Source organism: Panthera uncia, chromosome A2 (assembly GCF_023721935.1).
Source record: "Panthera uncia isolate 11264 chromosome A2, Puncia_PCG_1.0, whole genome shotgun sequence".
In the NCBI taxonomy this organism is placed as follows: domain Eukaryota; kingdom Metazoa; phylum Chordata; class Mammalia; order Carnivora; family Felidae; genus Panthera; species Panthera uncia.
Window position 1 is genome coordinate 33,368,281 of NC_064816.1, and position 17,241 is coordinate 33,385,521.

Consider the following 17,241-nt stretch of genomic DNA (forward strand, 5'->3'; position numbering starts at 1 on the left):
GCAGAAATCAAGAGTCGGACACTTAACCAACCAAGCCCCCCAGGCTCCCCCTTCCTGGATTTTTAAAGAACTTTGAAAAACACTATGTTAATTATACTTGGAATCAAAAAAATAATATTAAGAGAAATAAAAATTAAAAAACAAAGAGCTTTGAAAACACGACTCTAAGTTGGATCTAACCCAGGAAGCACAGGGACATATCAGGTGAGGAGTCTTCAGGAATGTCAATCCCACACTACTGCTTTTCAAAGTCAGTCCTCCAGAGGGCAACAGATTTGCTTAACTTTGGCCAAGAGTTGGGGTGAGTGCTGAGATTCCGGTCAACTGTCTTTTCCTATTATTCATTGATGCAAGATGTTTTACATACTCCAGATGTCATTTGTACTCATTTTCTACACCTTTGGAATTCTAAGTTTAGAATTAGAAGTAAAAGCCAAAGTATGACTCAGGAAAACAAAAGTTTAAGGATAACACAATCCTTGGAGGATTTTTCCCTCAAGTTTATTCAAATTCTTTATAACTTACCACAAACCCCTACTTCTACATCCTATTTAATGTGATCTTTACTACTTAGGATTAAGAATCCTAGGGCTTACAATACCGGATGTTAAAAATGATGATCAGGTTATACCACCAACAGAACAAACTACATTGTTCTTCAACTCTCATCTCAAGCTCAACTAGAAAACTAGGGAATTATAAAATATTTAATGTGAATTCAGTTTTTTAAGCTATCTTGAAAAGACTCTTGTCTTAGTTTGGCAGACGAGCTCTGTTTCATATATATTACAAACAAATAAAGAACACATTAGTTATAAAGGCATTTGTGTTGGGTTCTGATGAATGTAAGCATTAGGGCTAATAGTCAGGCAAAATAAATTTAAGTTTCAGCTCTATGGCTGACATTATGTGTAGAAATATATGTCAACCCACAATATTGTTCTCGAATGATGACATTTATTACTTGATCAAAAGAATTAGCTTATACAGATGACAAACAACTAGTTGTTACTATCAGTTGATTCAAGTTTAGCAACAAAAGGCCTTTTTCAATTTTGAATTTCAGTGTCTTCAACTGACTAATCCTTACATCTAACGAGAAAATCAATACCTTTGTAACAATCAGCTTTGGGTTTTTGGGATTCTTTTCTTCTGGGCAGCTGAATGGGGTTCTACTTGAAATAATTACAGCCAGAACTGTAACCAGTTTCCTTGCAAAATCAAATCAATTCATCTATACTATTTTTTAGCCTCTGTTCTCTAAAATCTGTGAAACAATGCCAGGATTGAAAATACCCATTACATTTCTATGCTTTTTAACTGTCTTTGAAATTTCAAGATTTGGAAAATTTACAGTGAGATGGGCTGTGCATTCATTTTCCTGATATAGCATGAGAAAAATAAAATAACTCCCACATATCTTTCTCTACCCAAGATGACAGGCAATCTCAAAAAAGTTTAAATACTCCAAGCATTTGAAAATATTCCATTGGGCAAAGTCAAAAAATTTTTAAGAGACTGTTTTAAAAAAATGGCTCTGCAAGTGATTTTTCCTTCTCCTCCTGCATTGTTACAAAATTAAAATTCCAGATCAGCTACTAAGAAAAGATATTCCAAAGAAAATGCAATGATTGTCCTGGCAGATTTACTCCCTCGATAGCACTCTATTATTCTTAGCACCGAATTTCAGTAGACACTAAAAGTTCTATTTTATTACAATTGCCCTGTTCTCTAAGTACATTGTGGTTCAAGCAGTTTAAAAAGCTGTGTGTGAGCTATGTTCACGGTATTTACAAATTTCAATTGATAAGAAAATCTCTGGAAGGAAAATGATGCTTCCCTTAGAAAATAAGAATAAGAAGGGACAAATAAATTAATAACTAGGAAGCCACCGACAATATTCCTACCTAACCAACAGAAACAAGGTACTTATAGAAACAGAAAAACCAACCACACACACATTCTTCATGGCTGGGCGACTTTGGATTTTGATGACTTTGTTATTCCTGGATAGCACTGGAAAACTGAAAATAAGTAGCTGATAATACCTTACCATTTATTTCATGAATCAGAAGGGAAAGACTTAGCAAAAACATAAGGTTAGCAACTATCTGAGTCATAATGAAAACAGAAGACAAAGTTTTATAGTTGTGAACCAAAAGACTATTATTGGTACACTTATTTATGAAAAGTTTCCATATTAAGTTCAGACCACATTTCTTAAAAAACAATATGGGGGTGCCTGGGTGGTTCAGTTGCTTGAGCATCTGTCTCTTGATTTCGCCTCTGGTCACAATCTCAGGGTTCATGGGTTTGAGCCCCACACTGGGTTATATGCACTGACTGGGAAGAGTCTGCTTGGGATTCTCCCTCTCTCTCCCCTCTCCCTCTGCTCCCCGCCCCCATGCTGTCTCTCTCAATATAAATAAACTTTAAAAATTAAAAAAAAAATTAAAGCTGGTATCATTTTCCTTTGTTGTTCTTAGTGATGGTTCAGACTTCCCATGTGTTCAGATACATTAAGAACCAACAGAGGGGTGCCTGAGTGCATCAGGCGGTTAAGCATCCCACTCTCGGTTTTGGTCCAGAACATGATGTCACAGTTCATGGGTTTAACCCCATGTGAGGTTCTGCGCTGGCGGTGCAAAGCCTGTTTGGGGTTTTCTCTGCTTTCCCTCTCTCTCTGCTTCTCCCCTGCTCACTCACTCACTCTCTCTCTCAAAATTAAATAATAAATGAACACTAAAAAAAAAAAAAAAAACAAAAACGAAAAATAACCAACAGAATGTATCAGATACTCTAACAGTATAAACATAATGATTCTGAAAGCTTAAACTCAGAATTGTTAAGAGAATTAAATGGTATATATCAGATGTTCAAAACATGTTAGTTTTTTCCACGTAACAAACGTCCACCTAAACCTTGTTGTCATAAACTACTGAGTACCTACAGTTCCAACAAAGCATAGTGGTATTTAACTCAAAAAATGTTCACGGAATACCTACTATACACTAGCATGGGTGTGATAGCTATACTCTAGTTAAGGAAAGAGGGTCATAAAGCAACATTATATGCTACCTAGTACCTATGCTGTAAACTATACAACTATCAGCGATGAAAATTAAAAGCATACAGAAGAATGTGGGGTTATTATTTTCTAGTGATATACACTTCTATAATCCTATAATTTTCTTCTGTCTCCAATCGTGTGATGATACTTGCGGTATCTTTATGGAAGGAATCTGAGAATGAGTCCTGTAAGTCATGTGAAGAATGGGACTAATCGCTTCAGTATAAATTACTCAAATAATGTTTCACACCAACCGGTATTTCCCTGTCTGGAGCACTACCCCCTTTTTTACTTCCTCCTATCTCCCAGGACTTTGGAAACACAGAAGCTGAAACTGGATCCTGGGAGTATTTATTAGCCTTTCACCTGAAACGAGTCGAATCATTGTGTACTACAATCAGATCTAAGGCAGGATTTGCATCTGGGGCTACAAAATAAATGTTTGGCTTATTATCCTTTAGCAGTAGGAAAGAGGTGGCTCTTGATGGTGAAAAATCAGAACATGACGCGATCTGCCTACAACGACAGGTTACCTTAGGGTCGGCTGTGAGCAGTTTGAAGGCTTGATACACTTGAGCTTCCTTTACTCCACCACCAAGATCCAAAAAGTTGGCTGGCTTCCCACCATTCAAGAAGATGATGTCACAAGTAGCCATGGCAAGGCCAGCACCATTCACTGTGGAATGCAAATGGCACACACAACAAGATCAATTTGGCAACAGGAAAGGGTGCATGAACGGTTTCCCTCGCCCATACTGCCAGAGACAGACCCCTGTCACTACCAGGCCAATCTGTCCTGCCTAGAATCCTGTTCAATCAGATAAATTCATAGACTTTTAGGATAAAGAGTCAGGAAACGTACAAACAAAAAAATAAACAAAAAAAGACCTGGGGATACAAAGACAGGTTTATTAACAAGTTAAATCAATCTGGCAAACAGATAAAAGGGAAGAGTTTGCATAATTGATTAATTTGAGCTAGTAGTAGAAGAAGGAGTTTTGGGTTCTGGAAAAATACAGAACTCAAACGAAGCTGGAAAGAGAGAAGAAAGGCTACAAGAAGTTGCTTGGGTCTATGAATTGCATTGTCTTTAATATCCTTTAAGAGACCTGAGTAAAAAAAAATGGAATTCATTTAATTTTCTGCTTGCTGAGAATATGCTTTGAATATGGCATCCCTCTGGGGTTGAACCACAGGGGTCCCAACTTCAATAGGACTCCATGCTTTTTTACACTCAGCTCAACCACACATATTTATAGGTTATGTGGATAAACTCACAAAACAAATGAACAAATGACAGCATCAAAATAATACTCCTATCCCTCTGTTCCTTCTTCAAATTAATATGAGAAATGTTCACTAGCAACCTGATCATTAAAACTAGAACCAAAATGTGTTAACATCTTAGGAGGGTTTTTTTTTAAGAAAACAAGTAAAAAGTTTTAACACTGCAATTCTTATTTTCCAGAGCTGAGTTTTATTAACCAATTGTACTTCTTTCACTTCTTATGCTTAATTATATGAGATTACTTTCCTCAGATTAGAAAGGGGGGGGGGGGGGGGAAGAAGAAGAAAAGCAAACCTTCAGAACACAGCAGAAACTCGCATGGTAAAATTATACTTCACTTTTTCTGACCCTTGAATTCCCCAGACATGCCTGTGAACTGTGACTAATTTAATTAAGTCTGGGGCAACTACAATAAAAATGGTTTATATAAGATCTTAAAACAATTTGAAATGTGTTAATCGTAGCTTTTGAGGCTGCTAACTTGGTCAGATCATGCATACTCCCACAGAGGCTACAAAGAATCTGTATTTAATTTGTTCTCAACACACCATTATATCATTCTCCTTTCTAAATGCCTACAAATATTGAGAGCGCATTAGCTTATCAAGATCAGAACAATGCGCGTGATCTGGTACATTACAGTTATTACTCCAATACAAAGCAAGTGCTTTTGGTATCACTTGTAATTAGATGTCATTTTCTATTGTATTGCACAGCAGACTACTGGATGAGGTCTGTTCAGATCTGAATATAATAATACTGTTGGCTTAATGAGCTACAAATCTTTTTTATTTTAATTCCATTAAGATTAAGACCTCAGTTTCCAGGGCAATAAATTGGTTCTACCAGAAACACAGACGCGTTATAAATCTCAGTTCTATAAGCTGTGGACAATAACAGAAATTGTATTGCCTCTATAGATCCATTCTTATCTCAGCTGAATAAGCCATTTTCACAAATTTAGATGAGTATGATAGAATCAATTGTTTTATTAATAAACTGGATAATGGATTAAACATTTTATCATTTGGTGATCATAAAAGCCGAAACTAGAGTATAATGATTCAAGTGTATGTTCTCTTCCACTTCCTCGGAGAAACTGTATCTTAAACACAAATTTCCAGAATGGTTCCTAGCATATTAACACTGACTGGGGTAGTAAATATTTCCATTTTTATGACACAAAATTTAACTGAGATGCTTTAACATAGTATTTCTCAACTGGAGTGATTTTGTTGACAAGAAGATATATGGCAGTGTTGGAAGACATTTTTGGCTATCACAATGTTTTTGGTTGTCAATGGCACCTAAAGGCCAGGGGGCACTGCTAAATACCTGACAATGTACAGGACCCCCACCCCAACCCCCAGAAAAGAATTATCTGACCCAAAATGTCAAAAGTGCCAGACTTGAGAAACCGCGCTTTAAACCAGTGACCACTGAGCAAAATGTATTGGGAAGAAACTCCAAATTGTTTCCTAAGACTTTGGGGCTACAAAAACAAACAAACAAACAAACAAACAAACTCCTATTTTTACTGGCTTTTAGGAAATAACAGTTCAGAAAGGTTCAGAAATCAGGAGTTCCTAAATTCCCCCCAAATCCACAAATCACTCTTTTGATAGAACTACTTTCTTACCAAAGCAGGCAATGTTCCCATCCAATCCTATATATTTTAGATCATATTTGGCAGCTTCATTTTCAATGGGCTCATTCTCTGATTTGTCATCCATAGCAAATATGTCCTTTTGTCGAAATTCTGCATTGTCATCAAAGTTTATCTTTGCATCAAAGCAGACAACTAAAGGGAACAAGGCACATACGTGAATATCCCTTAAGAATCTACAAATTAGTTAGTTCCCCAGGCTAACACAGGAGAAAGAAAAATAAAATACTGTCATTTTTTCTCATGATACAGGCAGAAGTGGTTATGGCTTTCTTGATCTTACACTTTAGGGCTACAAAGACGATTATGACAAAGACCCTATTCTCAAGGGACTTACATTCTAATAACGAACATAGTAATTTATACCTGTCGGTCTCTGTTTAATAAATTAGTAATATAAACTGTGGTCACCCATTACAAGGTACAGACTGCCACAGTTAACACAGATTTGATAGGCCATTTTCATTACATTCATTTTTAGTATTTAACCACTAATCATCACCTTTACTTTCTATGCAAAGAGAACCTAGATTATAATGCTTAATCCCACTGTCCTTTGTCTTGATGCTGTAAAGTGAAATCTTTATTTAATCAGTATCCTCACTAATATTTCTGAAAGATTTCTTGGAAAGAACACTTGGCGAAAATCCATATATTTTTTTTAAGTTTATTTACTTATTTTGAGAGAGAAATAGCACATGCGCACACATGAACAGGGAAGGGGCAGAGAAAGGAGGAGACAGAATCCCAAGCAGGTTCCTTGCTGTCAGTGTGGAGCCTGATGCCTGCCTGCTCAATCTCACACATGGGGAGATCATGACTTGAGCCAAAATCGAAAGTTAGATGCCGGGGTGCCTGGATGGCTCAGCTAGTTAAGCGGCTGACTTCTGCTCAGGTCATGATCTTATGGTTCGTGAGAAAAGCCTCGTGTTGGGCTCTGTACTGACAGCTTAGAGCCTGGAGCCTGCTTCAGATTCTGTGCGTGTGTGTCTTTCTCTCTGCCCCTCCCCTGCTTACTGTCTCTCAAAAAAAAATGAATAAACGTTAAAAAAAAAAAAACTTAAGAAAAAAAAAGTCGAAATCTTCACCGATTGTGCCACCCAGGTGTCCTAGAACCAATAGTTTTTATTTGACCCCTAACTAACTCTATGACTTGATTAAAAAATAATCATAATAACCTACTTCCTCTCTGGGCCTCAGTTTTTTTATTCAGAAAAGGGAAATAACAGTCCCTAAACTGCTGATATACCTCCTCCAGGGTCTGCTCAAACCAGGACCATCATCTTGATACGTGCAGGATATGATTCTTTTGATTCAAGTTATAAAACACTAAGACTGATCAGATATAATGGAAGGTAGCTAGGCATTATCAGCTCTGTTTCTACTCTGGTGCAGGTAGAAATCTCCAATTATCTCAAGGCCAAGAGACTTGGACACAGTTGAAACTCACTGGATGATATGGATGGACCAAGAAAACAGCACTTTCATTGACTTACAGGATATCTCTATACGAACACTCAGGGAGAAGCGGTAGTGGGGAGGGATGGCATGCAGGTTTCCTGGGATCTGACCCCTTTTATTATATTTCTTAGGGCAGAAATTAGTTGTCTATGATGACATTCCATTGTAACCTTCTTTTACTTTACTTGAGATATTGGTAGGCGGGGAGTTTTGACTCACCCTTTAGAGAAATTACCCATTCTCCCCCAGCATAGCTGAAAGGCACCTACCTCTTCAGAGGGGAACAACCACCCTGCAATAATTCACTCCAAAGCAATGACCATAGACTGTTATTCCCAGCTGCTTACAAGAAAATGTTGCTACATTACAACATCCTAGAGTTACAGATCCTACATAGAGGTTTTTTACAAGGGTCTCTCTACCACAAAAATCAAGTACTTTGATACAAGTCTATGCAGAACTGGCATATTAACATCTAAGAATACTTGGCATAAATAAAAGCTCAAACCACAAATTATTTATTTATTTACTTTAAATTTTTTTAACGTTTATTTTATTTATTTTTGAGACAGAGACAGAGCATGAACGGGGGAGGATCAGAGAGAGAGGGAGACACAGAATCTGAAACTGGCTCCAGGCTCTGAGCTGTTGGCACAGAGCCCGACGCGGGGCTCGAACTCACGGACCGCGAGATCATGACCTGAGCTGAAGTCGGACGCTTAACCGACTGAGCCACCCAGGCGCCCCAAACCACAAATTATTTAAAGTAGCACTGACCGTCAAGAAAGAATCTTATGTAGAAGTTAATGTCTGCCAGGATCCTTAGTCTTGCCACAAAATGTCCAACCACTTTACCCACACACTGTGAATACACGGAGCAAATGAGTAATTACTCTCCAGAATACTGCAATCTTGATGATGGAATCCTACAATTACCAAAGGAATTGGCCAACGTTCTCTGCCTGCTGCAATGGCATTTTGTCAGCAGTTAATGACTGGTATAATAATCAATAGGAAAGCAACTTCATTCTTGGCTTTCCACTAGGTTATAAATACATTTTAATTAATGTATTAGTAATTTTAGCTCCTCAATTACTCATTGGCACGACTATTTGTAACTGACACCTTCAAAATGAATGGACAAAGGCTATCAAATTGACTTCCTAACTGAAGAGTTTCAAATAAAAGACTTCTCGGTCAAAATCAATAAACTAGTAAATCAACATAGGTCCAGGCTGATCTTTGCCCCTTACAAAGGCTACAATTCCAAGCTACTTCATGGAACATAATTAATGGATACGTATGCAAAGTTCAGAAGGCAGTCCCACCTAAACTCTGCAAAACCAGATTTTCAAAAAATGCTCCTTCCCAGGGGTATGTTGGATATACCAAGTCCAGAAATGAGTTCATTATTTGGAGACCACCCCACAAAAACTTTAAACTAGAGCTTGAAAATGGTGATTGTGGGATAAAAGGGGTACCTACATGAAGAAATAAAGGTGCACATACAGGTATCATACTTGTGGGATAAATGGCCTATCTATAGTGGCCATTTGTTCCCTCTCTGTAGAGAAAACCAAGGACACACCTAGGTCAATGTATGTTACATTCAAGTGCTTTAGCAAGTCATAAATACCACATAAATAGGAAGGAAGGAAGGTGACTCGGGAGTTAAAAAGGGTGATCCAAAACTAAATTGTCACCCTAAAAGCCTTAATCTTTTTCTGTAGGTGGAGGGCAGGGAGAAAAAAAATCACTTTAAGGAGCTAGACTCTTTGAGACACATAGTTGTTATATCTGCTTAATATTTTAAAAGTGGTCCCAAACATACAAAGGGCTTTCCTGCCTCACTATCCCAGTTCATAATGCCGTATCGCCTGGACACTTTCCCGTGAATTTCACCACTTAGTGAACTCTGGCATCACACACACCGGACACTTCCTAGTCAGACACTTCCAACATCACCCACTCTTAAGCCCAGTGGCCTTGTCTGTAAAATGGGGACCAGAGTATTTTCGACTGCATGGTGTTGGTGCAAGCAAAGACTCTGTGCAAAGCACTTAGCACAGACAGCTGGCACTCACTCATTATTATTATTATCACTACAGCCATACTCCACCCGCAAAGTTTTTTATTTTTTTAATATGAAATTTATTGTCAAATTGGTTTCCATACAACATCCAGTGCTCATCCCAACAGGCGCCCTCCTCAATACCCATCACCCACTTTCCTCTCCCTCCATGCCCCACCAACCCTCAGTTTATTCTCAGTTTTTAAGAGTTTTTATTCTCTCTTATGGTTTGCCTCCCTCCCTAACTTTTTTTCCTTCCCCTCCCCCATGGTCTGTTAAGTTTCTCAGGATCCACATAAGAGTGAAAACATATGGTATCTGTCCTTCTCTGTATGACTTATTTCACTTAGCATTAACACTCTCCAGTTCCATCCACGTTGCTACAAAGGGCCATATTTCATTCTTTTTCATTGCCACGCAGTACTCCATTGTGTATATAAACCACATCTTCTTTATCCATTCATCAGTTGATGGACATTTAGGCTCTTTCCATAATCTGGCTATTGTTAAAAGTGCTGCTATGAACATTGGGGTACATGTGCCCTATGCATTAGCACTCCTGTATCTCTTGAATAAATTCGTAGTAGTGCTATTGCTGGGTCATAGGGTAGTTCTATTTTTAATTTTTTGAGGAACCTCCATACTGTTTTCCAGACTGGCTACGCCAGTTTGCATTCCTACCAATAGAGCAAGAGGGTTCCCATTTCTCCACATCCTCGCCAGCATCTGTTGTTTCCTGAGTTGTTCATTTTAGCCACTCTGGTGTCAGGTGCTATCTCATTGTGGTTTTGATTTGTATTTCCCTGATGAGAAGCGACGTTGAGCATCTTTTCATGTGTCTGTTGGCCATCTGGATGTCTTCTTTAGAGAAGTGTCTATTCATGTCTTCTGCCCATTTCTTCACTGGATTGTTTTTTGAGTGTGGAGTTTGGCAAGTTCTTTATAGATTTTGGATACTAGCCCTTTGTCTGATATGTCATTTGCAAATATCTTTTCCCATTCTGTCAGTTGCCTTTTAGTTTTGTTGATTGTTTCCTTTGCAGTGCAGAAGCTTTTTATCTTCATGAGGTCCCAACAGTTCATTTTTGCTTTTAATTCCCTTGCCTTTGGACGCACGGTTTTCTTACACTCAGCCTCACAATGCTGCAGCCCAGGCTAGATTCTCCCCTCTTCCTGTCCCTAGAAATGACTTGTAACTTGGTCCCCTTTCCCTTATAACCCTAGACTTCTATTTACAGTGAACTGAAACTAAAGCCTACTGGAGTTTACAGATGTACAAGTTACCTATGATTTTCAGTGAAATGCCATATTCAGAAAACATAAGTATGTCCCACAGGAAAGATTTTAATGGTTGGCCTTTCCGGCTTTGTAACTGATGGGAGAAGGAGATTATTGTCTAAAGGCAGAGATGACTTTGGTGACCCTCAAATCACACACCGCACCTTTGCATAAGGCCAGTGTGGCCAAAGATTGGTATAAAATAGCCCCAAATGAGAATCTAAGTCAGAGGATGGCAAAGTATAGCTGTTGGGACTGGAATGCAGCCACACCCATTCGTTTACATAGTTCAGTAGCTGCTGTCCCCAGACAATAGCAGAGCAGACTCCATACAACAGAGGCTCTCAGGCTCTTTACAGAAAAAGGCTGCCAATCACCAAGCACCTCATCACACTTCTCCTGCTGCTATAGCCTCAGGTACCAAACTTATTACAGTGAAAGAGAAACTCAGAAAAGTGCATCTGGCATGAAAACAAAAAAGCATAACGGGAAAAATAAACAAAAACTTGCAGCTTGCACAAAAGGTGTGGATTAATCCCTGAATATTGATGGACTCTGACATGCTTCTTTCCCTCTGTAAGACTGTCCAAGTACACTTTTAGAATGAGCATGTTAAAAATGGATTGATGTCTATGTGAACGGCAGGGCAATAAAATAAACCTGCTTACTCAAACCTTAGCTTTTTCATTTATTATAACAACAAACTATGGTAAAATGTATGTTTGGAGGTACTGATCTTGGTTCGACATAAGATTTTGAGTGTCACATTAATGAAACCTCAATTCCATAGAAAATTCATCCTGAACAAAGGCCATTCTGTTTACAAAGTGGGTGAAAAAACCTACCTATTAATATTTATAAAACAATTTTCACCATCAAAAGCACATTGTTACATGCTTGATAGATTATACAAATGAATTTTCCTTCTGAACAAATATCAAAGAAAGCTGCGGTACTTAGATTCATAGGGTGTTGTGGTTTTTTTGTTTAGCGGTGTGAGATTCTATGAGTTGCCAATTCACCAACCTAGATGAAGAATCTGACTGGCGGTTAGCAGCCTCTGACCCTAGAGTTTCAACAGAAGAATGTGCTACAGAATTAAACAAAAGAAAACTACATTTCAGAGGGGAATTCGCATATAAAAGAAACATAAAAACAGCAGGAAATGAGACTGTCATAATTAGTTTGAAAAATAATCTGTATGTAAGCACTGCACTGTATTTGATTTGTGTTAAGTAACCATAATGGGCTACTGAAATGCACCTTGCCAAGATGGCCTTAAAATGCTGATACTTTAAAATTGGTCCCACTTTCCATTAAATAGCGATGTTCCAAGAGTTGTACACTTTTTAGAACTTTTCTGGAGTTGCTGTGAAAGAGAAAATAGATATGAGGCAGGAGGGGGATTTGGGTGAAGGTAGAGAACTGAAAATGTTCTTGAAAATAGAGTCTTATGTATAAAGAGAAAAACAGAGACAAACACCCACCAACAACATGGGCACTTGCTAACATGAAGCAACAGGGTAGCTATTTAGGGAAATTCATTTGAAGCAAGAGAGGGATTTGATGTGCAAATTAACTTTGGATCACTCACCCCTAGCTCTCATGGAGTCTTGGCCAGGTAGTCAGGGTTTCAAACTGGGTTTCATCCCTTTAGCGTGGTGAATGGATTTGGGCTCCAAATGATGAAAATGCCTTGGAGCAGGAATTCTCAGGACTCCCTGGTAGGTGAGGTGAGATCATTTTCTGTGCTGTGTATAGCACAATGTCTCTGGCCTCCACACACAAGAGGCATGTAGCATCCTACACTCGCAGTTGTAATAAACAAAAACGGTGTTAACTAGATTCACGGTGGTGATCACATGGAATCATTGTGTTGTACACCTGAAACTAATACAATGTCATGTGTCGGTTATATCTCAATTAAAAAGTCTCTAGGTATTGGCAAACATCTCCTGAGGGGACAATATGCTCATTCTCCTCACTGAAAAACATGAAAGACACCAAACAAAGAAGTCTGTGTACAGCCAGATCTGCCTGAAAGTGGGAAGAAATGAAATAGAACATAAAATCCCACAGGAGCTTGCAAAATAGATGAATGAATGCATGGACAGGTAGATAAATAACAATAAAGAAAACCCTGCTTCTAACTTGGCCACATATTTAATGGATTAATTCTGGCAATTCAACTGGACAAGCAAGGAAAATAGTTAATTTCTCTTCGAATATTTAATTAACAGTTTACTTTCATGTCAATAAAAGTTAGGCGAATTTGGTAGACACGTTGTGACTCAATGTCCCTTTCTGCATTGAGAAAATGCCTTTCTCCTATACATGTGCTTCCAGCTCAGTGATTGGTCTACATACGGATATGTGACCCATGCGGGGCCAATTGGAATCATTGGAAAAGATTGCTATGGTTCCTGGGGGAGAATGATGGAAACTGGGAGCTATCTTGGCTGTTACTTCAGAAAGCCCGGCTGACAAGCCAATTCTGAGACAAGATGGGCTGGAAGATCAGAGAATCCCTACTTCCCTTCATGCCCTAAACCAGTCCACTCTGTAGACTTCCCTGTTATATGAGGAAAACAGGTATCCTTCCCTGACCTGGAAGCTTTTTAACAAAAACTAGATTGATACAGGTTTCCGTCACTAACAACCATTATAATCCTAGCTAACAGTCACTAAATTACATTACAGTCAATGATGCCAAATTATATTCTTTGACTCAAATTTTTAATCACGTTGGAAAAAACAATTCTTGGACTACAGTTTTTCCCCCACATTAAACATTTCCCATAGGTGACCTAGCAGCATAGATGTTATCAAGATCACCGTTCTTCATCCAACCGGGTATCATCTGCTGTGCAAATATATGACCAATCATCTGGACGTTTAAAAAATGGTCCTCATTAACCAATGGAAGATGGAAGAAATTCTCTTACAAAGAAGCTCTGCAATGAATAAGCTTAAAGTAAAAATGTCTGGTGTGATGCCAAGCTCCTTAAACTTCTAAATTAAGAGTCATTATTAAATCACAATTTTAATGTGAAATGTTATAGGCTCTGCTATTACTGATCTAAATGGAAAAAATTAAATATTCACATTATAAATATTAAGATTATTAATACTTCTAGGATATAAATGATTTTTTTTACAGCTCCTAAATAAAGGATTGCTTTAGGGGATTGTGACAATGATGAAGATCAATTTGTACATTTGGTCATTAATCACCGTTTCCTAATTGGGTTTAATTTGACTACTGCTCATTAGAGTTATAAACCAACATACTCATTTAATTGTGATTATAATTCAATAGCTGAACTTTTATGGTACAATGAACAAATTAATAGCTAAAGATAATTCTGCTCTTAAAAATATCACATAAGACTTATGCTTTAATGAGCTGTATACACGGAGTATATTTTATGATGATTCCTTTAAAAAAGTTCAAGAATTTCCTTTCTCTTGATAGTTAAAAAATAAAAACTTCCAATTTCCTGAGGTTTTACAAATACACGCTAGGGAAAATTTCTTGTATCCTTATAACCTGTGACTGACAACTTACCAAAGAGTTGAATGAAAGTAGCTGAATGAATGATTTTTACCCAACTCCTTGGCTGAATTTCCATTTTTTTAAAAATATGAAATAACCAGGTTGCTTACGCATACTAGTTTGAAAAGCAAGCCATGACCTTTAAGAACTTCTATTGAACTTCCTTCTCTTTTGTTTCTGGGATGTAATTAATAGCCACTCAAGGCAGCATGAATTTTGACTAACATTCCCAAACTGGAGACTACATCCAGATCACTCTGATAAAAGTAAATTAACAGTTTAAAGAGAAAGAAGGTAGAAAAGAAGGCAGTCTGGTATGTAGAAACCAACATGTACACTGTCCTGAGAGAGACATGGGTTCAAATCCCAGCTTCAGTAACTGGATGTCTATGGTGGAGTCACACTAATTTTCAATCCTCTGTAAAATGGGGATAATAACTCCTCTTATTTTTCCGGGTTGCTGTAAGTAATAAAAAAGAATGTATGTAAAAGTCTATCACAGTACACTATGTCATGTGAGTTCAAAAAAGAATCTTCTTCCATTCACTTCCTCTCTATATGAAATACTGATGATTTTATAGTCAGACAGAATTTTTAAAATATTTACAAATAAAGGTAGTTTGCTTACAAATGACCCATCAAATAAAAATCTGGTGGGTCACATGTGTAAAACATGGAATATGTTATTTTCAATGGCTTCCTAAACATTAGCTATTTGTCTATCCTAACTTGAAATCCTTACAACAAGAAAAAAAAAAAAATAGGTAAAAAGATGAAATCCATACCTTTTCTGATTATTTTTTTTATAGCTATCATTTAATTTAACTATTTGTCAATGAAAATGGAGAATTTATTACAAGAATACAGAAGCCTCCACCAGAAACACCAAAAGACTCATGGAGGGAATTGAGGGCTATTTTGTATTAGTTCAAGTGCAGTTGGTGACAATTAAATTTTTAAACAAATCCTAATCTTTGTATGATGTTTTACCTTCAATGTCTATTATTTGTTTGACTTTCAAAAGGATAAGAACTAATAAAATCATAATAGCGAATGCTTTTGTACCTCTTACCATATGCTATGCTTTGTTCTGAGAACATTACCATCATAATAACCTTCTAAGGTAGGTATTAATATTATTGTCCCCATTTTGTGTTTTTTAAAACATTCTGGCATAATTAACATACCGTGTTATATTCGTTTCAGGTGTATGATACAGTGACTCAACAATTCTACACATTACTCAGTGCTCATCACAATGAGTATCTTAATCTCCTTCACCTATTACACCTATATCCCACACCTACCTCCCTTCTGGCAACCACCAGTTTCTTCCCTGCATTTAAGAGTGTGTTTTTTTGTTTGTCCCTTTTTTGTTGTTCATTTGTTTTCTTTCTTAAATTCCACATGTGAATGAAATCTTAAGGTTTGTCTTTCTCTGACTTAATTCAACTTAGCATTATATCTTCTAGATCCATCCATGTTGCAAATGGCAAGATTCCATTCATTTTTATGGCTCAGTAATATTCCACTGTATGTATATACATACATAGGTATATATAAGTGTATATATATTTATATGTATGTGTGTATATATACATAGGTGTGTGTGTATATATATATATATATATATATATATATATATATATAGGTGTATATATACACACATACATACAGACACCACATATACATACACACACCACTTCTTTATCCACTTATCTATAGATGGACATTGGAGTTGTTTCCATATCTTGACTATTGTAAATAATGCTACAATAAACACAAGGGTGCATATATACTGAATTTGTGTTTTCGTTTTTCCCCCACATTAAACATTTCCCATAGGTGACCTAGTAATATCCAGTAGTAATTCTATTTTTAAATTTTTGAAGAATATCCACATTGTTTTCCATGGTGGGTACACCACTTTGCATTCCCACCAACAGTGCACAAGGGTTCCTTTTTCCCCCTATCCTCACATACACTTGTTTCTTATGTTTTCTATTTTAGCCATTCTGAAAGGTGTGAAGTGATCTCATTGTGGTTCTGATTTTTTTCTCTGATGATGAGCGGTGTTAAGCGTCTTTTCATGTGTCTATTGGTCATCTGTATGCCTTCTTTGGAGAAATGTCTGTTCATGTCTTCTGCCATTTTTAATTGGCTTAGGTTTTTTGGTGTTGAATTGTGTAAGTGCTTTATATAGTTTGGATATTAACCTCTCATCAGATATATCATTTGCAAATATCTATTCCCATTCAATAGGTTGTCTTTTTGTTTTGTTGATGGTTTCCTTTACTGTGTAAAAGCTTTTTATTTTGATGTAACCCCAGTAGTTTATTTTTCCTTTTGTTTCTCTTGCCTCAGGAGACATATCTAGTAAAATATTGTTACAGCCAATGTCAGAAAAATTACTGCCTGTACTTTCTTCTAGGATTTTTTTAATGATTTCAGGTCTTAACATTTAGATTTTTAATCCACTTCAAGCTTGTTTTTGTGTATGGTGTAAGAAAGTTGGTCCAGTTTCATTCTTTTGCATGTAGTTGTCTGGTTTCCCCAACACCATTTTTTAAGAAACTTTTTCCCATTTCATACTGTCTCCTTTGTCGTAATGTCTCTATTTTTGTACCAGTACCATACTTTTTTGATTAATATAGCTTTGTAGTATATCTTGAAAACCGGGAATGTGGGGCGCCTGGGTGGCTCAGTCGGTTGGGAGTCCGACTTCGGCTCAGGTCACCAAGCCCCGCGTCGGGCTCTAGGCTGACGGCTCGGAGCCTGGAGCCTGCTTCCGATTCTGTGTCTCCCTCTCTCTCTGCCCCTCCCCCACTCATGCTCTGTCTCTCTCTGTCTC

At 37.4% G+C, this 17,241-nt stretch overlaps 1 protein-coding gene across 13 annotated transcripts in view; it reads right to left on the reverse strand.

Annotated features, from left to right (window-relative positions):
• SUCLG2 (succinate-CoA ligase GDP-forming subunit beta) overlaps window positions 1-17,241 on the reverse strand; it is a 326,281-nt gene that overhangs the window by 159,137 nt on the left and 149,903 nt on the right. For all 13 annotated transcript variants that reach the window (XM_049642683.1, XM_049642688.1, XM_049642692.1 and 10 more), the window contains 2 exons: window positions 5,998-6,159; window positions 3,604-3,746 (listed from right to left, as the gene is read on the reverse strand). In XM_049642683.1, the coding sequence (XP_049498640.1) occupies window positions 3,604-3,746; window positions 5,998-6,159 (305 nt within the window). The remainder of the gene's footprint in view (window positions 1-3,603; window positions 3,747-5,997; window positions 6,160-17,241) is intronic.